At 43.9% G+C, this 26,507-nt stretch overlaps 1 protein-coding gene across 1 annotated transcript in view; it reads left to right on the forward strand.

Annotated features, from left to right (window-relative positions):
* Nucleotides 1-4,746: 4,746 nt before the first annotated feature.
* Nucleotides 4,747-26,507, forward strand: part of KCNH8 (potassium voltage-gated channel subfamily H member 8) — a 492,242-nt gene continuing 470,481 nt past the window's right edge. The window contains exon 1 of the mRNA XM_061425381.1: nucleotides 4,747-5,027. Within this exon, the coding sequence (XP_061281365.1) occupies nucleotides 4,952-5,027 (76 nt within the window). The 5' untranslated portion in view covers nucleotides 4,747-4,951. The remainder of the gene's footprint in view (nucleotides 5,028-26,507) is intronic.

Here is a 26,507-nt window from a genome sequence, read left to right on the forward strand (position 1 = left end):
CACAAAGATTCAGACACGACTGAGCAAGAGCATGCACACACAGAGACACAGAATACCAAAAAAGAAGAAATACTTAATAGACGACAATAATAATCCTTTATGACACATGGCACTTGTTATAGGCTTCAAAGATTTTGCACAAATATTTTTTTCTACCCAGTGAAGTAGGTAGGAAAAGTATTATCCTCACTTTACAGGTGAGGAAATGGAAACTCATAAAGATTAAACGAGTTGCCCAAGGTCACAGGAAAATTACAGAGGGGATGGTGGTAAAGTCACATCTAGAACAGACACTTCTGAGTAGACGCTCTTTTATACCAGTCTCTTAATTAAAATACTTACTTCTCTTGAGGGCTAAAATTCTTGTTGCCAGAAAAAGTTTAAGAATATTTTCAAAGCCTATAGTCAAACACATGAACATATAAGAAGCATTTGTCTGTATGAGTGCTATGGTCTAGAAAACGTGCCTGAAGACCTAAAATCATCAAACAGGTACGGAGGTTTCTAAACCCCTTGCAGTCTCATCCAGACTGAAAAAACAGCATGGAGCACAGGGGAGATGCTGGTTCAAAACCTCAGGAGCTCCCAAAATGAAACCGGAAACTGGCCCCAAAACGGGCGTAGGCGGAGACCAAAGAAAGAGGCAGATCCCTCCAGCTGGGTGGATGAGAGGCGAAATAAGCATGAGAACTTACATACAAGGCTTGTTTAGAGTGGCTGCAAGACAGCAGAACCTCATACTCGCCCACCAGAACCTTGAATATTTATACAGAGGCCCTAATGGGGTTCGGACTTCCCTGGTGGCTCAGACGGTAAAGCGTCTGCCTACAGTGCAGGAGACCTGGGTTCAATCCCTGGGTTGGGAAGATCCCCTGGAGAAGGACATGGCAACCCACTCCAGTATTCTTGCTTGGAAAATCCAAGGACAGAGGAGCCTGGTGGGCTACAGTCCATGGGGTCACAGAGAGTCACATATGACTGAGTAGGTTCCCTCACTCACACTCAATGGGGTTCAGTCCCAGTGGTTTCAATACCAGGTTCCTCTATCAAGCCTCTGTCTTTGAAAACAGCTCTAGCTGTGTGCTGGTGGGGAGGGCGGACTGAGATTGCCCAGGTCTGGAGTGCAGGTGAAGCAGGGCTCAAGCCCTCTCCTTGACTTCTCCCCAGCAGGAAAGAATCAGCATTAAAGGAAACAGTGGCACTCACAATTTGGCTTTCCTTCTCAAGTGATTTGCCTGTATGTTTTTCACTTGCGTCTTACATTTTCCCTACAAAATTCATTGACTTGAGCCCAGATCTTGTAACCTAAACTCTTATGAAAACACAAGAAGTGAAAACAGATTCTTAAATTCTGGAATACTACCATAAGGCAACCTCCTTTGAAAGTGGGAATATTAACAAGTTGATGTAGAGATTCTAACACGTAGACCTGTGTTCCCTCCCCCTGAATCTGGGCTCTGTGCCTGCTTTGTTCCCAGTTTGTAGACAGGCCTTAAGAAATGGGTCGCTCCTAATTCCTGTCTCTTGGGATTCTGCACACCTGAAGCCCAATCACCGTGCTCCAGGGATGCCTGAAGAGATTCACATGAAGGACAACTCAGGCCCCCAAGCCCCAGCCCTGGTTCAGTTCCCAGCTGACAGCCAGCACCGGATTCCATCCAAGTCAGGGAACCATATCAGAAGAGATTCAGAAACGCGCTGTCCCAGTGAGCCCTGCCCAAATGGCAGATCTAGGAGCAAAACAAAATATTATTATTGTGGGTTTTAGGGTGATTTGTGACATGGAAGATCAGTGAAATTTGTTTGGGTTGGTTTGACCTAGAGAGGCCTTCTATTGAACATAAGGCAGAGTCCCCTGGTCTGAGTTGAGGGATTTTGTGTCCTTACATATGAGTCAAAGAAACGATCTCTTCTGTGCACATGAGTCTCTCCGTGTGGGCCTTGGGCTTAGTGGATTTGTGGTTGGCCTGTGTTCTCATGGTGTGGTCTTACTCAGGTCACAGGGAAACGTCACGGTTTCCACAGGATGGAAAGGTATTCAGTGAGACGAGCTGGGTTCCTTTTTGTCAACCAGTCCTGAAGATCCCGTGGAGGAGGGCACGGCAGCCCACTCCAGTATCACCTGGAGAATCTCACAGACAGAAGAGTCTGAGATGCTACGGTCCATAGGGTGGCAAAGAGTCGGACCCGACCGAAGTGACTTGGTACACACAGGACAGTGGGAACATTTCCTTTAAGGAAAGGAAGTGAGATTTGTGACAGATGACACTGGAATTCCAAGTTTCCATTGTGTCTCCTTCATTCTTGAGCCTCTTTGACTTCAAGGTGCCAAAGTATGTCTCAGGGGACTGGGATAGGCTTCAAGTCTCAACAAGGTCATGTTTTAAAGTCACAGTGTGGCTTCATCTGCCTCGCAAACACTTAGGGTTAGGTCCTTGACCGGGCCAAAGCTTAGAGATGGCCTGGACCCCGTGACTTGAGTGCTGATGACTTCCTTAAGAAAGATTTCATCTTGGTAGGGAAGAACACGGGACTTTCCAGATGGTAAAGAACCCGCCCGCCAATGCAGGTGACATAAGAGAGGAGGGCTCCATCCCTGGGTCGGGAAGATCCCCTGGAGGAGGGCATGGCAACGCACTCCAGTGTCCTTGCCTGGAGAATCCCATGGGCAGAGGAACCTGGTGGGCTACACTTCACAGAGTAGCAAAGAATCAGACAGGACTGAAGGAACTTAGCAGGCACTCGGGGGAAATACCTAAGGGGCGGTGAGATTCACTTGCTACAGACCAATAGGACCCCGATCTTGCATAAGCATTTCGGGCATTTCGGACAGGAGTCTTGTCAGGTCTCAGAGTAGGTGTTGCAGGAAGGACTAAAGCAGCCAGTGACATGCCCGTTCAGTTAGCCATAAAACCGACGCTTTCTCGGGGTGGGGTGGGGGGTTGCCCTTCTGAAGTCCTTCCTGTTGCTTGTTTCTTAGAAGTGATTTCATGCATTCGGCAATACAGATCAAGCCCACGACACAACAGCTTTTACACACACACACACACACACACACACACACACACACACACACACATACATGGCCCAAAAGTACAAATTTTCTGAAGCCGAGTCGTGGTTTACACTTCATGTATTTTATATTTCTCTTGAGCCTCAGGCCGCCTCAGAGGAGGAGTTTCCCCGGCTTGCGCCCTGACGGCAGCAGGCTGGCTTTTCTAGAGTCCCCTGCACCGTCCAGGCAGCAGGGCGCCCCTCGTCTGTCCGTCTCCGCTCTGCCCAAGAGGGGACCCCGAGCCACTGGCAGGTGGCGGGCGCGCCGCTGGAGGACTCCGCCCGCGCAGCTCGGTATCCGCCAAGCTCAGCTGGCTCGGGCCGGGCGGGCCGGGCACGGGGGCGCGGACCCTGCGCCCCCCGCCAGCCGCTGTCGCCCTGGCCGCCCCCTCACCAATCCCCCCCAGCCCACCCCGTGCCAGGCGCGCCGCCGCCCCTCCGGCCGCTCGCGGAGGCCGGATCTCCTCGAATTTCAACACAAAGGGAATCCTCGGCCGCAGGAAGTGCATCACCAGGAAGGGGGGTCGGGGCGGGGAGAGGGGGGCGTGCCTCCGCCCCGACAGCCCGCCCCCCGGGGGCCTGGACGTGTCGTGACGACAGCCTCGGGGTCCCCCCGGCGCCCCCGCAATTGGAGACCCCGGAGGCCTGGGGCCCGCTCTCGCCCGGCGGCGCTGACCCGGCCGCCCCGGCCTCTGCTCGCGGGCGCCCGCACCTGGGCTGCCCCTCGTGCCCCAGCCCTGGTCCCCTCCCCGACTTGCCTCCCGCACGCCCTTCCCCTGCGGACTTTTCGTGGAAGCCGGGCTGCAGGTGCCCCGCTCCCGGCGGCGCTGCGCCCCCAGCCGGGGCCAGGCTTCCCCGGGGCAGGACGCAGGGCGGGAGGGCGTCCCCGGGCCAGCGGGGCGGCGGGCCCGGAGGGCCGCTTTCGTTTCCCGGACGCCGGCCGGGGGCGCGGCCGGGCTTGCTACCCGGAGCCGCGAGCCTGCCAGGGGGAAGGCCGGCGAGGCCCCGGCGCGCCCGGCCCTCAGCGTTCTCACTAGGCAGCCTCACGGGTGTTTACTTACGTGGCGATTTTCAAATCGATAGCAACAGCAAACTTTTCTAGAAAGGTTTTGTTCCCCTTTCCCCGCAGAGTGGGACCCCGTTCACCGTCCATATAAAAAGCTATTATATCACTTCGTTCTCCTCGCTTAGCGTGGCCTGCGGGGACCAGTGGTCATCCGCGGGCGAGGGGCTGAAGGCTCCGTCTCGGGGCCGGGGATGGGAAGGTGCGGAGACCCCGGCGGCGCCGGTGTCCCGGTTGAGACACCCGCGGACCTGGGGAGGGGGCCGCCCCCGGGGGCGCGGGCGCGGGGCTCGGCGGGGGCGCCGGGAGGGGCCGGCCCCGGGGCGCGGGCGGCCGGGTACCTGCCCGACCTGTCTCCTCCCCTTCGCCGACACCACACCCACGGGACTCCGGGCTCCCCGGGAGAGGGCCGGCGCGGAACAAAGGGGTCTTTGTTCCCCGGCTCCCGGGGCCGGGAGCGGCGCTCGCTCGCGTCTCCCCGCGCCCCGAGCCTCACGCAGCCCCGAGCGCCGCCCTCGCGACCCCCGCGCCGGCGGTCAGGGCGCGGCGCCCGGCGGGGGGACGGGGCTCCCGCGGCCGCGGGGGTGGAGGGCGGGCCAGGCGGCCTCGCCAGGCGGGCCGGGCGCTGCGGGCCGGGCCGGGCGGGCGCCCCGGGGCTGCCCCCGCCGGAGCCGCGCCCCCGCCCTCGCGTGCTCCCGCCGCTCGCAGCGGCCCCTCGCCGGCGCCGGCCCCCTCCCGGCCGGCCCTGCGCTCCCCACTCGCTTCTTGGCACTTTCCTCCCGAGCCATCCTCCGGCACAAACTTTGATGGAGAATTTCACACCGCGCTGGAAAGATGCCGGTTATGAAAGGATTGCTGGCGCCCCAGAACACCTTCCTGGACACCATCGCCACCCGCTTTGACGGAACACGTAAGTCTTGCACTTGGATGAGTTGCATATATGTATATATATATATATATATATATTTTTTTTTTTTTTTTAAACGATCTTTTCTCATATAAATGACTTTCGTTCCCACTGTCCATTTTGCACCAGGGGAGTGTGTTACCTTCGCTTCCTGCCGAGGTGTCTTTTGTGGGGAGAATTTTTTTTTTTTTTTTCAGTGTAGTGTTAACACTTCGGTGTATTTGGCCCCCTTGATTCTTGGGTTTGTCAAGGCTGGAGAAGAATCTGAAGAAAGACCTACATCTGTGTCCACTGTGGGACCCGTAATGTCTCTTTAAAAAATCGGTTTTTATTAATTTTATAAGGTGAAGATGAAAATTGTCCATATTGGTGAATTGCCAATCTATCTAGAGTTTCAAGGCTCCGTGGACAGAGGAGCCTGGCGGGCTACAGCCCATGGGGTCGCAAAGAGTTGGATAGACTGAGCGCGACTAACACAACAACAAATTATAGAGAGAGTTTGGAGTGTTCTTTTTCGGTGGAGCTTCATTCCGAAAAGTCTTTTGAATAGGCATGATCCCATCTGAGTTTAAGAAATGCAACTAGAATCAAGATCACCAAGTGTAAGCTTCCTGTAGAATTCTAAGCGTTGTGAGTTGATCAGAATATCGATTCCTACTTCTCAGGTAGAATAAAATACCTTTCGATCTGGAATTACCCTAGCACTCCAGAAGAGACTATTGTGGAAAGAGATGCGGGGCATGCTAAAGGCTGATCTATCATAAGAGAAACTTTCAACATACACATATGTATTTTGAGGGCGAAAATCACTGGACGTTTAGCTTGTTTAAGCTTCAGTTTAAAAGCAAAGATATGCCCTGTGGATTCTTGGAGACGTGATCACATCTGCGAATGGTTCTCTTTCAGGACCACGGTCAGGTCCCCGTTACTTCCGGGCTTCTCAAGCCCTCCTTCAACAGGGGCGGTTGGTTTTCCTTGCAGCGAGCAGTCTGTGCTTCGCCCGCAGCAAAAGCTATCGCTTGGTTTCTCTATGAATGCCCACACCGGCCTCCTAGCTTGCGTTGCTTCTGCGTGTTGTCTTTCCTTTTCTGCCTATACACAAAACTGTGTAGAAACTCATTTGTTCCAAAGGCTTGTAGTGTTTCCGATATCACTTTTTAGGATGATGGCATATTTCTCGGAGTTGATGGGGGAGCACACATGTAACAATTTTCACTCCAGGAGTCTGGATACACGGTCTTACTACCGGTGGGAAGTAAATCCTGGACTTATGCGCTTCAGGAGTAGTTAGGAAAGTTTATGTGAGGAAGAAATGAAATATTTACTGGATTTTGTTCCGTTTTTATTTTTGACATCCAGCCTACTCGGGGTGGTTGTTGTGAACATTCTTTCCGGTGGTTTTATCTTTATCTTTAGCCTTTCCCTCCCCTGTTATGTTCTAGATGTGTCAGACGGTATGAGTGAAGAGCAATGCTATGGTCTTAGTCAGATGATAAGAAGAGAAAATATCATTATTAGGCTTTCAAACCCTTGCCAATGCCATCATCATACCCACCACCCAACCTCTACACTACATCACCACTGCTGTCTTCATGCATGATTGTGGTTACTACTATTTATTACATTAGGAACTGATTAGTTTCTAGTGGATGTTATTCTTGAAGTTGAAAATTTAAACCCCAAAGACTTTTGATATTGATTACAAATACATCTATTGAAAATGAACTAATTGGTAAACGGTGGTTGCTTATTTCATTGTCATTTAAAGTTGAATGGAATTCGGTGTGTTCCCAGCATAGCCCTGGGAATGTCAGCAGGGCTATTTTTAGGTATCAGTTGCTAATGAGAGGAGGCTTTGGATCATCTGTAAGAACACCTCTGCCTCTTTCACTATAACATTTGATAAACAGCGGACATGTAAGAGAAGGAATGGTGTGCTACTGAATAGCTCTTTTTCTATTTTGACTACACATTCATGTGAATAAAATAGAAGGTTAGAGGTTTTAACGCCTTGTTTGGGAAGATCATCATCACATAACCAGCATTTAGTATAATAGCAGAACTGAAACTGGAGAGGGAGAGCATGCTTGGTCTGTGCTGCAAGGGTCTGTGGAATTCCTGGAGGGGACCACTGTGTATGAAATCAATCTGAAAATCAGTGGAGCACAGCATATAATGATACCCCTCATCCCAACAAACCCCATTCGAGGAATGAGGAATCTGTCTTCTCATTTGCACTTCCTTAGAATTGCAAGAAGACCTGAATAATCTGAAACTTAAAAAAATACTTTAAGCAAAAGTTAGCCACACATTTTGCTGTATCTAGCATCATGGCAAACCATTTCAGCTAAATATTTAGTTTATCTTTTTCTATTTTTATGTATTGACACAATTTTATTAAGTATAATTACTGTCCCTGAAACTCTTTTCCTATGATCATCCTCTCTCTTGATTTTTTTAGAACAGTCATTTATTTCCTTGGGAAAGATAAAACTACTTGCAAGTTTTAAATTTGCAAAATTACCACTTGCCCAAATAAAAATTATACTGGAGAAAGAATAATGCTACTGCACTCAAAACATAGTGTGTTTATTTGGTACATTTTCTGCCTTATTTGTTAGGTATATTTTATAGTCATGTTAACTTCTTACTCTGTTTTATTTTGGGCAATATCATTGAAAAAATAAGGGACCAAACAATAACCCTAGCAAGCCCCCTTAGTTAACCACCATGCGGTATTATTATTATCCTTATTGACTTAATACTGTAGTGGAAAATAATAAATCTTGAAACATCATCTAAAAATTTCTCCCAGGAAAAATTAAATATATGACAGTAAAAGCCTATAACATAACCTATAATTTATCAGTTGCTGTATTATCACAGAACAACATCAAAGAAGTTAATAATGCTTTTTATCACCTACTGATGCTTTCCCTGGGTTTCCCTGGTGGCTCAGTCAATAAAGAATCCACCTGCAATGCAAGAGACCAACTTCAATGCAGGAGACCTGAGTTTGATCCCTGGATCCGGAAGATCCCCTGGAGATAGAAATGGCAACCCACTCCAGTATTCTTGCCTGGAAAATTTCATGGACAGAGGAGCCTGGTGGGCTACACTCCATGGGGTCACAAAGAGTCAGGCAACACTGAGCGACTAAAGCACTACCAGAGACACTTTATTATTTGGCATAATAGGATATTTTTTCTTTTTCATATTTAAGAGGTGACCTCTTTGTCAGGATTGAAAGACAGTAGTGGACAGTTAACTGAAAGTTTTTCCTCGTATGCAGCATAATTTTAACAACTACTGGAAAATACAAATCTTTTCACATAAAACTACCCTAGCATATATTTACTCTTGAAGTATGTTCTCCTGGTAAACTGAATGTAAATGAGACTTAGAAAAACTAAGAACTTTGCAAGTATTGAATATGTGTACCCCATTTAGGGGGAAAAAGTAATTCCAATGAATTTCTTTGACTCAGCATATAGCCGTACTTCTCACTTGAAACAGTTAAACATACACACACACAATCTTAACATTATGACTGCATAATGTTTTATTTTTACACTTTTAATGTACTTAAAAAATTATTTTCGGAGTCGACAATTGCTTTAAGTACATGAATATTAATCTGGACAAAGGGAAGGTATAATAACAGCACACATAAGTGCATATTTTAAAAAACAGTTTTTCAGTGTGACAAATATTTGCCACAGGGTACCATTTGAGAAAAACACTTTCGTGGTTTTTTTTGAGTGTATAAAACTTTCAAAGAAAAGTGTCCATTTCCAAACAAAGTGGTGCATTAGCCTACATTTTCCAGTCACATCAAAATTTGGCCGGAAAACTTTTTTCCCTTTGGGGTTAGTGAAACAAGGTCGAAGCTCTAAAGGAAGTCTGTAACCCACTGGACTCTGTCAAGGAGCTTCCAGTCCAAGTACTCAGAAATAATGGAGGCTTAGACACTCACTCGTATTTGCATATGTTTTATGTATTCCTGCGCAAAGTGGTCCAAGGACATTTGTTAAACTGGAATGCTTCCTGTACAAAGGCAGTTCTTAATGGCTTTTCGTCTTTATAGTTTCTTCAAAGTATGTAGATCTCATAACATTGGAAGCACAAAGAGGAGGTAAGGTACCCAGTGCTGCAGGAAGGGAGCACAGTGAAAAAGGGGGCGCTGGGGACTTCCTGAGTCTTTTCTGGGCTATAGTGTGGAAAATATCATCAAAGGCATGTAGCCGATGGAAAGAGTGAGCTCCGCCGTGTGTGGGTCTGTCTGTAACGGGCTGTCCCAGGGAAACACTGGCAGAATCACCTAGCGCTGCATAGATGTCTCCCCACAAGCGGCGGTTTGCAGAGGCTCGTTTGTGTTTCACACGCCATGGGAAGTCGCTGTTACTCCCGTTCTTTATGTTCGGAGGGATGGTTCCCGAGCTGGGTTTCTGCTTCTGGGCAGGGAACTGCCGCGCCCTCGGTGACTTGCCTTCTCACGCGTCCTTTAGGTCAGACATCAGGCAGGGACCAGCTGGGCCCTGTGCCCAGGGCTTCATAGGCCACAAGGTGGCAACCAAGTCATCAGCTGAGGCTCGAGGCCCTCCTTCAAGCTCACGTGGTTGTTGGAGGAATTTAGTTCCTTGGGGTTTTAGGACTAAGGCCTCTGCTTTCGTGCCTGTCTTCAGCTGGGGACTTTTTTCAGCAGCTGGTTTCCTTTGGGCTCCTGGTACAAAATCCCTCCCCAGGCGCTCTCACAGCAGAGCGGCTTACTTCTTCACGATGGAATGTAAGTCAGCCATAAAAAAACACTAAATAATGCCATTAGCAGCAGCATGGGAGGATCTAGAGACTGTCATACTGAGTGAAGTAAGTCAGAAAAGGACGACTGTCGTGTTTGTCTAGAATGCGGGATCTACAAAAGAAGATAAATAAACGTATTTACAAAACAGAAATAGACTCACTGATTAGAAAATAAAATTATGATTACCAAGGGGCAAGGGTGAAAGATGAAAGTGGAGGTCACTCAGTCATGTCTGACTCTTTGTGACCCTGTGGACTCTAGCCTGCCAGGCTCCTCTGTCCATGGAATTCTCCAGGCAGAATACTGGAGTGGGTTGCCATTCTCTTCTCCAGGGGCATCTTCCCAGCCCAGGGACTGAACCCAGGTCTCCCACATTGCAGACAGATTCTTGACAGTCTGATCCACCAAGGAATATTCCCAAGAATACTGGAGTAGGTAGCCTATCCCTTCTCCCGGAGATCTTCCTGACCCAGGAATCGAACCAGGGTCTCCTGCATTGCAGGTGGATTCTTTACCAGCTGAGCTACCAGGGAAGCCCAGCGGGAAACAGGGAGAGGGATAAATTGGAGATTGGGACTGACATATACACACTACTATATAAAACATAGATAAGGAATGAGGATTCACTGTACAGCACAGGAAACTCTACTCGATACTCTGCAATGGCCAAGACGGGAAAAGAATCTAAAAAAGAGTGGATATATGTATCTGTATAACTGAGTCACTTTGCTGCAGAAGCTAACACATTGTAAATCAACTATACTAAAACAAAACAAAACAAAAAAAAGCAAGGATGCCTTTCTGTTAGGAGCTCACCTCCATCAGATCCACCCAGAATAATCTCCCTTTTGATGTACTCAAAGTCAACTGATGAGGGATCTCAATCATCTGTAAAATCCCTTCTAAAATCACATGACCTGTCCATATGCAAGAGAAAGGGATTAGATGAGGTGTCACACGAGGGGTTGGAAATCTTGTGAGCTGGCTTAGAATTCAGTCTACTAACAGTGCTGTCTCACTGCTGTCCCATCACACAAAGCCTAACATTTTCACATCCGTCTTCCTGTGAAGCAGGTTTACTGAGCACAGTCTCTGTAATTCTGTATGCACGTGAGCACGGTCTCTGTAATTCTGTACGCACATAAACTCGCATCTGAATCCTGGTGAATATATGGCCCAACTCACGGGGCTGAGGGTGTTTCTTTATATTTGGTGAAGATGTGTGAGTCAGCGCAGCCTAGGACGTGTTTTGTCAGCTGTGTTATCAGATTCTTCATTCTCTGATCTAGGAAAAATGTGGGAGACATAAGGATATTTTCAGAATATTAATCCCAGTCTTTTGACAGTGTGCGCACTCTTTCCAGATAAGGAGGATTCCTGGGGGTCTGTTGGTCTGCGTACTGGAGGGTGAGCAAGTCCGCAGCTGTGGCATCCGTCTAGGATCCGAGACGAGTCCTTGCGCCCTGAGCTGACCAAGCTGTTTCCACTTTATTTACCTTCAGAACCACTTGCGTAACTGGGCCAGTATGTGGACTGTTTTGAAGCAGTATGTTTTCCATCTCTTTTTTATGCCTCTAACCATGTTTCAGATTTTAAGAAACTCCACATTATGCACTGTGTGTTGAAGTTGACTATGTTAAATTAAATAATTTTCTTTGCATAAGCTTTATCCCAAGTTTACGAAAACATAGAAAAGAAGAAAAAAAGAGGGAGAGGGAAGAACAAATTGAGAAGAGGGATGAGGAAGGAGGGAATTATTTATTTTCACTCTTTTGACTTGAGAGATGAATTCTTTATCCTGCAAAAGACTTATCATGTAGGTTCTCAAATTTTTCCTGCAATGAACAAAGTGTTTGATTTATAAGAATTTGGATTTAGGTATTTACCAGAAACCGACTTCCCTGGTGGCTCAGTGGTAAAGAATCAGCCTGTAAATACAGGAGATGTAGGTTCGATCCCTGGCTTAGCAAGATCCCCTGGAAGAGGGCATGGCAACCCACTCTAGTGTTCTTGCTTGGGAAATCCCATGGACAGGGAAGCCTGGTGAGCTACATCCATAGGGTTGCAAATGAGTCAGACATGACTTGGCTAACAAGAAATGCGTTTCTTTGAATGAGTGAGATATACTAATGAAAGAAAAATTTTGCTACATGACCTTTAAAAGTACCAGATAATTTTGTTTTGACATCATCATACATGATGAAGAGCATGGAGAGGTAAACATGTTAAGGATGGGAGCTATACCCCAGTGTATTTTTCCTAGGCTCTGGCATTTGGTGTTGCCTGTAGACCAGACACGATGCTCTTCTGGGAAGGCGCGTTCTCTCTTAGGACGTCTTTACTTTATTCAGTGAGTCCAACATTTCCTCGAGGACATTTAATCCATGCTGACTCTATACAAAGCCATTATGCTAGGATCCTCGGGGTAAATCAGGCTTGTCCTTCTCTAAAAGAGGACAGGAAATGTATGCACAGATCCCATTGTCGGGTCGGATGCGAGTGTTCAGCAAGTGAAGGAAAGGGCTGTGCGCGTTTGGCTGAGGGAGGAATAGCTTCTCCAGGGGGCATCACACAGTAAATGACTTCCGGGTGGGCATGCTTGGCTCGTATAAGATAAGGGCAAAAAATAATTTTCCATTTACTTTGCCGACTTGTGTAGCACTTGTCACTGAGCCTAGGAAACTGAAGACACTCCTTTTTTTTCTTTTTTAAACTCAAGTGTAGGTGATATACAATATTATATGTTACAGGTGTACAATATAGTGATTCGCAAAAATTGCAAAGGTCATATTCCACTTATGGTGATTATAAAACATTGGCTGTATTTTCCATGTTGTACAGCATATCCTTGTAGGTTATTTTCTACCTGAAGATTTGTACCGTCTTAATCCCCTCGCCTATACTGCCCTCCCTCCCTCCCTCTGAAAGTGTTCATTCTTTCCAGCTAGAGATTACTCGCAGCTTCCATGAGAGTTTGCAATATTTTTCAGCTTCTACCCATTAAGGGTTACAATACTTGGTGTCTGAATTTTAACCTGGGCTCTCTGAACGAAGCTGAGAGTCTCAAGCTCATGGGCTTCAGTGGGAAAGAGCTACATTGGCTTGGTCTTGCCTTTGAAAAAGCAAGATATTATTTTATTGTGTGTGTGTGTTTATCTGGCTCTTATGTCTAGATGCTTTGAATTAATTCTTATAGGCTGTCCAAGTGTGTAAACCAAATCCCTAAGATCCTTTTTCTTACTGTGTCTTAATAAAGCCTTCACACTTGAGCAAGGGTCCCCTATTACGCAGTGAAATTGTGTGGTATTCATTTGTTTATGGATATCTGCTTTGCCCACAAAGCCAGCTTTCCTTAGGAAAGGGGAAGATTGATTTCTGACTGCGTGGCTGAGTGCCTTTCTCCCCCAGGGCTGCTCACCCCTGTGTTGTTCTGTAGGACTACGCCTGTGAAGAGGAAAAGTAATTGAGGGTGTGCTAGCCCCCGTGAAGCGACTGGAGAAACGCCAACCCTCAAAGGGACAGAACTGCCACTTCTTCAGAGACAGTAGGAATAGGCCTATTTGCTGATCCTGTCTAAACACTGTTTTTAAACCCATTTTGGTTTAGCAGCGCCTGCAAACAAAAACGATGAGGTTTCAACTTCATCTGTGGCATAGTTCGTACTTAACAACTGCAGCAACTGAAGAGTTTTCTCAGTAATTTAAACAGTCAAATGTGGTTCTTGGCTTACAAATTCCCTGGAAAATTAATTTTGCTTTCCTTTTTAGCTGTTAATACAACTAACTATCTCCCTTAAGCCCTTCAAAATTCACATGACCCCAAGTGAACAAATAATCTTTTCTAGCCCAGGAAACCTATTTGTTCTCTGGCACCGTAATTGGCATCCCACCCACCCATCTCTTCAGGCTGGAGCTCTGAGCTAGCCCGAGCGGCCCGTCCATCTCATGGGTCATCAGGCTTGAGGTTTCACGTGGAAATGCCCTGATTTGGTGCCTTGCTTCTCTCTTGCTGCTTCTGCTTTAGTTTGGATCCTGTTTCTCCTGGGCATGATGGCAGCTTTACTCTTCTAGACTCTTGCGGGCATAAGCCTCTGTCTGACCCACTTGTGGCCCCTTTCAGTCTGCATTGTCCCGAGAGTAATTTTCTGTAAAAGCAGTGTCATCATTTAACCCTGTAACAGACGGTTCCCTGCCACCTCTTAGAGGGGCTCCAAAGCCCTCAGTGTCATCTGACCCCAAGGCCACTCTCAGAATCCTGTCCAGCCGCTGCCTCCTAAGGCTGCAGACACCGTCACCCGGAACCTTCCGGGTCTCTGTCTGGCACCTGCCCTGAGGCTGCAGAGAGTCAGGCGACCTTTTCCCTAGCTGCCACAGTGCCTTGCTCAGGCCGTGCCTTAGTCAGCTCTTCTGTGTGTGCTGACGACCTGCTTTCAGCACTCAGCCATCAGCTTCTCCCAGCTTCCTCTCTTGGGCTTATGCTGGGAAGAAAGTCTGTGCTCAATAAATGTTTCTTTGGGTAAAAGAATTCACATTTCTTGAAGACCAGGTTTGTATATTGACTGCCTTTATTGCCTTTCAGTGATAACTGCTGCCCTATTTATACAGAACAATGTGCTTAAATGTAGTTTTGAAACATAATTCTAGACTGGCTTCTAGCCCTTCATTTCCACATGGGTGAAGTGCTAATTTCTTTTACGGAACTCTAATGGTAACAGTGACTCCCACTTGGGGCCTGTCTGCGTTCCTGCTGTGTGGCTGGCTGTGTGGCTGGCTGCTGCTTTATCTGTTCCTACACAGCCCGGCTCAGCAAGGAGGCAGGCACGTCAGCGCCCTTTCTGTACCAGATGACAGGACTCAAGCTCCGAATTTTCCCAGCGTTATCACAGCAGCTTGTGATTTTTCTACTATATCACACTGCCTCTAAAATGTGGTTTTTTTAATAGTAAGTATAAACAGGCTGGGGCAATGTGTGATGGCATTTCTAGTTTCTGACTCTCGCAAAAAGGGATTTCTGCTTTAAAGAGTTTAGCCTTTTCTGGTTCATATACTGTTTTCCCTTTTGATACTTGTCATTTAAGGAATGTTTTTCGATTGGCACTTAAGACTTGTATCTGGAACTACTAAGTGCACTCACTTGCAAAGCAGTTTTGCTCATCAAAGAATATCTACTGTCCATTTTTTTAAAAGAAAAAAGTAAACCCATCTTCTTTGAGATTTTGGTCCTTAGCATTTGCTGACTTTAGAACTTTCTGTGGTGTTTTTGTTGTCAGGCTAAGCTTTCTATAGAAGATATTCTAATTCTTATTGCTGTTATAGTGACATCTTTTTGTATTTTTACACTACTCATGTCTTACACAGGAAATTCTTCTACTTATTTTGAGTCAACTTTTATGGGAGGAATATATTCTCCAGTGTTACGCACTTTTCAGTTCAGTTCAGTCGCTCAGTCGTGTCCGAATCTATGACACCGTGAACCTCAGCACACCAGGCCTCCCTGTCCATCACCAACTCCCAGTTCACCCAAACTCATGTCTGTTGAGTCGGTGATGCCATCCAACCATCTCATCCTCTGTCGTCCCCTTCTCCTCCCACCTTCAGTCTTTCCCAGCATCAGGGTCTTTTCCAGTGAGTCAACACTTCGCATGAGGTGGCCAAAGTATTGGAGTTTCAGCTTCAGCATCAGTCTTTCCAATGAACACCCAGGGCTGACTCCTTTAGGATGGACTGGTTGGATCTCCTTGCAGTCCAAAGGACTCTCAAGAGTCTTCTCCAACACCACAGTTGAAAAGCATCAATTCTTCAGAACTCAGCCTTCTTCACAGTCCAACTCTCACATCCATACATAACCACAGGAAAAACCATAGCCTTGACTAGATGAACCTTTGTTGGCAAAGTAATGTCTCTGCTTTCCAATATGCTGTCTAGGTTGGTCATAACTTTCCTTCCAAGGAGTAAGCGTCTTTTAGTTTCATGGCTGCAGTCACCATTTGCAGTGATTTTGGAGCCCCCAAAAATAAAGTCTGACACTGTTTCCACTGTTTCCCCATTTATTTGCCATGAAGTAATGGGACCAGATGCTATGATCTTCATTTTCTGAATGTTGAGCTTGAAGCCAACTTTTTCACTCTCCTCTTTCACTTTCATCAAGAGGCTTTTTAGTTCCTCTTTACTTTCTGCCATAAGGGTGGTGTCATCTGCATATCTGAGGTTATTGATATTTCTCCCAGCAATCTTGATTCCAGCTTGTGCTTCTTCCAGCCCAGCGTTTCTCATGATGTACTCTGCATATAAGTTAAGTAAGCAGGGTGACAATACACAGCCTTGACGTACTCTTTTTCCTATTTGGAACCAGTCTGTTGTTCCATGTTCAGTTCTAACTTGCTTCCTGAGCCTATTTTAACCTCAACCCAGAAAGCTGTTTCTACTGTGACTCCACGAGCGGTGGAGGAGAGTGAGTGTCTTGGGGCTGCAGCTTTCGTATTGCGCTGTAACTTTTGGTTTGAATAAAAGTAATATGGTTAAGTAAAAGATAATGATAATAGCTATTTGCCTAGCATTTCAGTATATCCGTTCTTTCATTCCATCGCTTGAATTACTTTTGAACTGATCGATAAAAAGTGGCTTCCTATTGTCATTTTTAAGTACATGTATTTATTGTAAGGGAAGCTGAGCATTATTTAATATATTTAAGTTCTATTTAAATTTCCTTTCCTGAGCATATTTGTTTATTCATATTCATTACCCTTTTTTAATTAAATTGTTTCATTCCCTTTTTGACATTTGTGAGCTCTTTACATAGTAACACATGGAGCACTTTATTAGTGATGTGAATTGTGTATGTTTCCTCCAGTTTTGGTGGATTTTAGCATTTTTATGTAAATAAATTAATCAATTTTCCTTTTATGATTTCTGTGTTCTGTGCCATACTTAAAGAGATGTTTTCTATTCTGAAATTATTAAAAAGATATATCCTATATATATGTGTTCTGTGTGTTCTACCGTAGTTTCATTTTGTATATTCATTTTTTCTACTCAATACATTGTATAATTTGATCTATTGAGTACAATGTAGGGATCAGATTCTTCCTTTCTAGATCTGTATCCATTTTTCTAACAATATTCTTCCATAATTCTCTTCCATGCTGATTTTAAATGTCTAGATTATCATATTCTACATTTGTCTGTGTAATTCTATTTTTGACTTATTACATTCATTTATCTTCTTCTTAATGTGTAGTTTCAGTTTTAATTATAGAAGTTTTATGTGTGTTAAAAGTCTCATTCTATTCTGTTTCCCCTCCAGAATTTTACTTGGCTAATCGTACTTATTTGGAAGTCCACAGGAACTTAAGAATCAGATTATCTAGTGGGAAAAACCCCTCATGGTATTTTTAATGCAATCTCCTGTAGGAAAATAACATTTTTATAATGTTGAAAATTCATATCCAAAAATTTGCTGTATATTTTTATCTTTCACATCTTTTTGGGGGGATTCTCAATAAAGGTCTTGCGTATTTCTGGTTTATTTGATGCCTAGTAATTTTATCTTTGTAACTGCTAGATAAAAATCGATTCTTTCCTTCCACTGGTTAGTGATTCTAATGCAGTCATGTTTATTTATTTGAAGTCTATTGATTCTTACATTTTTTATTTTTCTAACCAGTCAGCTTGCTGAGTTTCTATTATTCTTTGTAATAATTTTGCACTTGGATTTTTTAGGTTTTTAGATAAGAAATAATATTGCTGTCAAATAATAAAAAGTTTGCTTTATTTTCAATTTTCACAGCTGTTACTTTTGTCCCTTTAATTTTTCTGTTGTCTAGTTGTTTTGGCTAGTATTATAAATACTAAAAAAATGGTGATGATAAAGAACATCTTTCTTGTTTTTGACTTCAATGGGAATTATTTTAGTGTTTTTCTAATAAGAATTTTTCTGGTTTTTAGTTTGAGAAATATTTTATTATTAAGAGATTTTGTTACGTGTTCTTATTTTATCAAGCAGTTTAATCAATTCTTTTCATAACCTTTCAAGTAATTCTGTGGTTCTTGTTGAATCAGTTAATAGATTCTTTTGACAGATTTTACAATTTCAACTATCTTTCAATAAAAATTTCTTGAATGTCTTGCTGGTTTTTACTTGTTAATATTTTATTTAGCACTTCACTTAGAATTTTACTTGTTAGTGTTTTATTTAGAATTTCAGAGTGTGTGTGTGTGTGATATTCATTTTTTGTATGTGTATGTTATTGGCTTTTTGGTGGGGGGATCCACACATCCATATTTTTGCCAGTTTTAATGTGGTCTCATTGGGTTTAATATTGGTACCAGATTGTTCTTAATTTAATATATTATCAGTCACTGTTACATTAAAACAAGTCAGGATGGGCTGGTAGGTCTCCAGTTAGTTCTGCAGCTTCGGCTCATGGCAGTTTTCTAGTGGTGTCTCAGATGTCTGTGTACTGAATGCAGTCCTTACTTTAATGGGTCCTTAAATCTGAAAGATGCCCAGCAACAACACATATCTTGTATCCTGGCATTTTCCAGGTGAAAGATATGTATGCATGTCCTTTCCTAGAACAGCACGCATGTTGCACAACACCCCCCGTAACACCGTGTCTTGCAACATGCGTGACTCTACAGGCCCACAAGCTAGTGTGCTCTGTAGGAGACATGGGCTAAGCGTGCATGAGCGTGTGACATTTGTATCTATCGTGGGCACCCATACTGGGGCAGTGTTACTGACCCCTTAACATCAAAAGCCACAAATCTGCTGAATAAGCATCAGCATGTTTTCATTTTTTAAATTAGTATCTGATGTCAGGAAATTGTGCCTGCAAGTGACAATTCATCCCAGAAAGTAGCTTGGTCATAATTGCTGTGCACCATTGTTACCTAGTTCAGATTCATACTGCTTGCTGCACAACAGGTCAGTAAGTCAAGAGACGAGTTGTTGCGGCAAGGAGTATTGATTGTATTTGAAAAGCCAGCAGACGAAGAAGATGGTGGACCAGTGTCCCAAAGAGCCTCTTACCTGAGTTAGAATCATTCAGGCTTCATTTAGCCTTAAAGGGTAGGAGGCTGTTGCAAACTTCTTGGTGCAAAAGTCCTTTGTTCTTGCAGCTGTCCTTATAAGTCTGGTACAGTGTTCCTAAAAAACTCCAAGACAATTGTTCTTTTCAGGTCTACAATTTGTTAATCTCTATGTGAATGGGAAAGTGTTATACCTTTAAACTTCAGAGCCTCAACAATAGGTGTTCTGTGTATTTCCGGCTCTAGGCAATGTTCTTTTACAAACGTCCGGAGTCAGCTTGACTAAGCTGGGGCCACACAGCACAGATTAGAGGGAAAGGAAAGGAAAGGAAACAGTCGCTCAGTCGTGTCCGACTCTTTGCGACCCCATGGACTATAGCCTACCAGGCTCTTCCCTCCATGGGATTCTCCAGGCAAGAGTACTGGAGTGGGTTGCCATTTCCTTCTCTAGGGGATCTTCCCCACCCAGGGATCAAACCCGGGCCTCCCACATTCCGGAATAGGCAGACGCTTTAACCTCTGAGCCACCAGGGAAGCCCAGAGGTAAAGGAACAGACCCAATAAGTTTGCTCTTCTCTACTGGGGCATGATTTTCCATTTAGATCAAAGAATTGATCTTCTAAATGAATTTCATTCACTCATTCTTTTTTTTTTTTTTTGGTGAAGTTTATAATGGTATAATTCACATGCCATATATATGGAATTTAGAAAGATGGTGACGATGACCCTATATGCGAGACAGCAAAAGAGACACTGATGTAAATAACAATCTTTTGGACTCTGCGGGAGAAGGTGAAGGTGGGATGATTTAAGAGGGTAGCTTTGAAATGTGTATATTATTGTATGTGAAGTGGATCACAGGTCCAGGTTCGATGCATGAGACAGGGTGCTCAGGGCTGGTACACTGGTGACCGAGGGATGGGAAGGGGGGGTGGGAGGGGCTCCAGCATGGGGAACACATGTCCACCCGTGGCTGATGCATGCCGATGTTTGGCAAGAACCACCACGATATTGTGAAGTAGTTAGCCTCCAATTAAAATAAATATATTAATTTTAAAAAATTACATGCCATGAAATCATCCCTTGTAAGTATAATTCAATGAAGTTTACAGAAAACCTGTAGTCATAAAACTACCACCACATTCAAGATAGGCAACGGTGTCTTCCCCTTCCCACCAAAGGTATTACCCTCCTCCCACCTCCAGTCTCTAGGGACAACTAATTTATTTTTTCCCCTTCTTATAGTTTTACCTTTTCTAGGATACATGGCTACTGTGAAACCATATAGCGTGTAGCATTTTGGTGTGGGCAGGGTGCTTCTGGCCTCTTTCACTTACCATAATGCTTTTGCAGTTAATTTTTTTGCATGTGTCAGTAGCTCTGTTTTATTGTTGAAAACTTTATTCAGTTTTAAATTTGAGTTTCCTGGTATACAGAAAAAAATGAAGCAACAGTGGGTTAATGTATTGATTCAATAGTAGAAGAACTTAGTGTTCATACCATCAAAGTTTTCTATGAAAAATTGGTTAATTTTAATAATACTTGAGTTTTTACATCAAATTCATGGATGTAAGTAAAGCTTTCCCAAGCTTGTCTTATAGAAGATAAATCATATATTAAGTGTTACTGTAAATTCAGTTAAATGAATCCTTAAAAATAAAATTACTTGTTTTGTGCTGACAAGAAAAATGTAAATTCTGATGGAGTATAGTGTCATAGTGAAGATAACACATGTCAAATTAAAAAATATATGCAGGAGGAAGAAATGTGCTTCAACTTGGTTGTACATTTTTGTGTCCAAAAAGTTGTATATTCTAGCAATCATTGGAGAAAGAAATTCATGGAGAAGAAAATGGCAACCCACTCCAGTATTCTTGCCTGGAGAATCCCATGGACAGAGGAGCTTGGTGGGCTACAGTCCGCGGGTCACAAAGAGCCAGACACGACTGAGCGACTTCACTTTCACTAGCAATCATTATAGAGGCTATAATGCTCATAATTACCAAATATGTTTATATGTGAAGAATTTATTATAGCAGTCACACTATGTGATAATTGTTAAATACAGGAAAGCATGTGGTGTGCAGAACTTGGTTTTTCTTTTTATTGCCATCATCAGCCAGAATTTTAAACTGTCTGAGCCTTTGAATGAATGCTTTGTAAACAGCCTAAGTGCCTGACAATTATTATTCTTTTCTGAATGAGCCTTTTGTATTTTCTTTTCATTTTGTTTGAAATCACTTGAAAATATTTAGTCAAAGAATTTAATCAGCAGAGTATTAAAAAACTTCATTTTAATGGATAGCAAGTATTGTAAACCAAGGTTAAAGACAGGAGAACTGTGAAATGTATCACTAGATAAGAAAGGGGGAAAGTGAAACAGTAAGAGCTCTAATTATGTGCTAGATTTAAGAATTTCCCTTTGGAATATTTGGAATAATTTAGCTTGGAAGACTTTGCTTCTGTCTTTAATTGGGCACATTGCTCAGTACTGAAACTGAACACAGTTGAAAAGTTCTGTCGTTTTGCAGCACCTATATTTGACAAAACACTAAAAAGAATCACAGAGATCCTTTTTATGACAATTTCTTGTATTGTAAAATTTGTATTGTACCTTTTTTGAAGGTAATTTCTCTGAGTAATGAAAGAACCAATGAGAGGTTTGGACTGAAATACTTAGATGCTCAACATAAAAAGTAGAGGTTTTCTCATTGCAGTAAAATATTGGGGACAAATAGAATTGAAAATATTCTGTGCATAGCAGACTTTATCATGTGTCTTTAAGGTAGTTCAGCAAGTACAGAGCATTTTTTCAGTTAAAACTTTTTATGGTCTATAGCAAAGAGTTAATTGAAGATGCCTACAATTTCAAATTTATTAAGCATAAAATGCACCACTGAGGAAAATTACAGGAAATTCATTTATTAAAATAATAATATAGATACAAGAGAGATATTATTTAGATTAATACCAGCAACTTAGTGTAAAAGACAAATATCAGTTCAGTTCAGTTCAGTCGCTCAGTCGTATCTGATTCTTTGCACCCCATGAATCGCAGCACGCCAGGCCTCCCTGTCCATCACCAACTCCCAGAGTTCACTCAAATTCACGTCCATCAAGTCGGTGATGCCATCCAACCATCTCATCCTCTGTTGTCCCCTTCTTCTCCTGCCTCCAATCCCTCCCAGCATCAGAGTCTTTTCCAATGAGTCAACTCTTTGCATGAGGTGGCCAAAGTACTGGAGTTTCAGCTTTAGCATCATTCCTTCCAAAGAACACCCAGGGCTGATCTCCTCTAGAATGGACTGGTTGGATCTCCTTGCAGTCCAAGGGACTCTCAAGAGTCTTCTCCAACACCACAGTTCAAAAGCATCAATTCTTCAGCACTCAGCCTTCTTCACAGTCCAACTCTCACATCCATACATGACTACTGGAAAAACCATAGCCTTGACTAGATGGACTTTTGTTGGCAAAGTAATGTCTCTGCTTTTGAATATGCTATCTAGGTTGGTCATAACTTTCCTTCCAAGGAGCAAGCGTCTTTTAATTTCATGGCTGCAGTCACCATCTGCAGTGATTTTGGAGCCCCCAAAAATAAGTCTGACTCTGTTTCCACTGTTTCCCCATCTATTTCCCATGAAGTGATGGGACCAGATGCCATGATCTTCGTTTTTTGAATGTTGAGCTTGAAGCCAACTTTTTCACTCTCCTCTTTCACTTTCATCAAGAGGCTTTTTAGTTCCTCTTCACTTTCTTCCATAAGGGTGGTGTCATGGCTATGTATATAACAAATGTGTGAAAATATAATGAAAAATCTTTGTGTTTAGGTTATTTTATTTCTGGTAATATATAGATGCCATCTCAAAGAAATAATTTTATGTTTCAAAATAATTTGGGGAAAATGGAAGTCTATAGGTTCACTGATATTGTAAAACGAGTCAATAAAAAAAAAGATGCTATAATCATTATATAATTTTATTCTTTGATACCTATTTTCACTTTCAAAGGCATCCTCAAGTCATCATATGTTATGCCCACCTCATAACAAAATCTTCAGAACTCTTTGAAGCCACTTTTTGCCCTGCCTTAGGTCTCCAAGTACAAATGTTTTTACATTGGACTTTTAAATTACCTTTGAGATGATCTTCTGTGATAGATTGATGAAGTTGAGGAAAAATTTATCTCCCAATTTTAATTGTTAATATAAATAAAATTAAAAAATAAAAATAAAAGGGTTTATATAACACTGTCAGCTGTTTCTTTAATTTTGATATACCAGATAGCTTGAATGGAAGTGACTTGGGTTTCTCTTGCCCTGTGATTGTTCCTAAAGATTTTTATTGTCTCCTTTTTAGAGAAAAGGAGGCAGAGGATCCTAGAGAGCCTCAGGATTTTGCCTCAGACTATCACATAATTGAAAACCCATATTCTTCTTTCAACTTTACTCTGATTACATAGAAAGAAGAAAAGGAGAGGAGAATTGACAGTTAATGAAGCACAAGCTGGAATCAAGATTGCCTGGAGAAATGTCAGTAACCTCAGAAATGCAGATGACACCACCCTTATGGCAAAAAGTGAAGAACTAAAGAGCCTCTTGATGAAAGTGAAAGAGGAGAGTGAAAAAGTTGGCTTAAAACTCAACATTCAGAAAACTAAGATCATGGCATCTGGTCCCATCACTTCATGGCAAATAGATGGAGAAACAGTGGAAAAGTGAGAGACTTTATTTTGGGGGGCTCCAAAATCACTGCAGATGGTGACTGCGGTCATGAAATAAAAAGATGCTTGCTCCTTGGAAGAAAAGTGATGACCAACCTAGATAGCATATTAAAGAGCAGAGACATTACTTTGTCAACAAAGGTCCATCTAGTCAAGGCTATGGTTTTTCCAGTGGTCATGTATGGATGTGAGAGTTGGACTATAAAGAAAGCTGAGCACAGAACTGATGCTTTTGAACTGTGGTGTTGGAGAAGACTCTTGAGAGTCCCTTGGACTGCAAGGAGATCCAACCAGTCCATCTTAAAGAAGGTCAGTCCTGGGTGTTCATTGGAAGGACTGATGTTGAAGCTGAAATTCCAATACTTTGGTCACTGGATGCGAAGAGCTGACTCGTTTGATGCTGGGAAAGATTGAAGGCTGTAGGAGAAGGGGACGACGGAGGATGAAATGGTTGGATGGCATCACTGACTCAATGGATGTGAGTTTGAGCAAACTCCGGGACATAGTGATGGACAGGGAGGCCTGGTGTGCTGCAGTCCATGGGGTCATAGAGTCGGATACGACTGAGTGACTGAACTGAACTGAGTAACCATGTATCCAATGCTGTTTTTGACATTTCATTTACATTAGTTTATTTAATCGCTACAATTCTGCAAGGTAGATGTTTTTATTCCTACTTTGTGGATAGGAAATTAAAACCCATAAAGGCTGAATAAATTGTCAAAATGACACACTTGGTAATTAGTGAAGTTGGAATGGATACATATTGTTTTGACTATAGCATTTTGTGTTTAATAAGATGACAAGCACTTGGAGCTGAATCGTAAGGCATGCCGTTTATCAGGGTTAAGACCTTAGTGGTTAGGGTTGACTTCACTTTGAGACACGAACCTTTTTTGTGCTTTTTAAGAACATGTCCTTTGGGAAACTCAGTTAAGAAAGTTACGAGTAGCATGTTCTCCAAATGGCATTTGGTGGATTACTTCAGCAATGGTTCTTTTTATGTGAGGGGTCGTGGCCACTGGCGTTGGTCACTTGGGTGGCACACATCCAGAGCTGCCTGTAGAACATGTAACATTTTAAAACTGCCTCTGGCCAGTCAGTGGCTGTGTAGGAGTGGGAGGAGGCGTGGGGAAGGGAGGAGGAGTGGGGAAGGGTGGGATTATAAAGAAGCGTCAGGAAGCTTTCTGGGGCCTCCCTGGTGACTCAGAAAGTAAAGAATCTGCCTATAATTAGGAGACATGGGTTCTACTCCTGGGTCAGGAAGATCCCCTGGAGAAGGAAATGGCAAATAGATGGGGAAACACTGGAAACAGTGTCAGACTTTATTTTTCTGGGCTCCAAATTCACTGCAAATGGTGATTGCAACCATGAAGTTAAAAGACGCTTACTCCTTGGAAGGAAAGTTATGACCAACCTAGACAGCATATTAAAAAGCAGAAGACATTACTTTGTCAACAAAGGTCCGTCTAGTCAAGGCTATGGTTTTTCCAGTGGTCACGTGTGGATGTTAGAGTTGGACTATAAAGAAAGCTGAGTGCTGAAGAATTGATGCTTTTGAACTGTGGTGTTGGAGAAGACTCTTGAGAGTCCCTTGGACTGCAAGGAGACCCAACCAGTCCATCCTAAAGGAGATCAGTCCTGGATATTCATTGGAAGGACTGATGTTGAAGTTGAAACTCTAATACTTTGGCTACCTGATGTGAAGAGCTGACTCATTGGAAAAGATCCTGATGCTGGGAGGGATTGGGGGCAGGAAGAGAAGGGGATAACAGAGGATGAGATGGCTGGATGGCATCACTGACTCAATGGATGTGAGTCTCAGTGAACTCCGGGAGTTGGTGATGGACAGGGAGGCCTGGCGTGCTGCAGTCCATGGTGTTGAAGAGCTGGACATGACTGAGCGACTGAACTGAACTGAACTGAAAGCTGTTAGAATGCTCTCCTGAGCATAGGGGGAAGGGTAGAGTCACAGCGATAGTACTGGGAGTAAGACAGAAAGCTGTTAGAATGCTCTCCTGAGCATAGGGGGAAGGGTAGAATCACAGCGATAGTACTAGGAGTGAGACACACTTATGCAATACTCTGTGAGTCACAACTTCTTGATGAGCAGGCTTTCTGGCATATTATTAGTCGTACTGATCCAAACTGTCGCATAGAGGAGCCTTGAGAAACAAGTGCAATTGACAATGAAGCTATTGAAATTAACAACACAGAGTAATTTTTTGGCAGTAAATTCATATCAATGTTCTTTTTATCAGTAGTACAGACTTGCCTGCTCTGTTAGTTGTCTGTTGGTTAACATAGCTGGCAAGTTATGGGCTGGTTGGGAGGTCAGCTAATCCACGATCCAGCCTGGGCTCAGCTGTGCTGCTCTGGGCCTTTGACTAGGCTCACCGGCTTCTGCATCTTCAGGGTCTGCCCCGTCTGGTTGGCTCACGGGAAGCTGACCCGGAGGCGTTTCTGCTCCATACGTCTCTCTGTATATGCTGATCTGAGTCGGATTCTGTGACCATGGCAAAGGCACCATAAAGCCAGCCCAATAATAGACTTATTAAAGACTTTTCTTATCATGTTTGCTAACATCTCAACGGGCTTCCCTCATAACTCAGTTGGTAAGGAATCCACCTGTAATGCAGGAGACCCGGTTCTATCCCTGGGTCGGGAAGATCTGCTGGAGAAGGGACAGGCTACCCACTCCAGTATTCTTGGGCTTCCCTGGTGGCTCAGCTGGTAAAGAATCTGCCTGCAATGTGGGAGACCTGGGTTCAATCCCTGGGTTGGGAAGACCCCCTGGAGGAGGGCAAGGCAAACTGAGTCATTTGGGCAAACGTAACTGAGGGAATAATGCTCCTCCCACAAGGAGCAGGCACAGAGAACGGAGCACCGGAGTCAGTAACAGCACTTGCTTTGTTAATGTTATCTCTGTGGGGG

Source organism: Bos javanicus, chromosome 1 (assembly GCF_032452875.1).
Source record: "Bos javanicus breed banteng chromosome 1, ARS-OSU_banteng_1.0, whole genome shotgun sequence".
Lineage (NCBI taxonomy): Eukaryota > Metazoa > Chordata > Mammalia > Artiodactyla > Bovidae > Bos > Bos javanicus.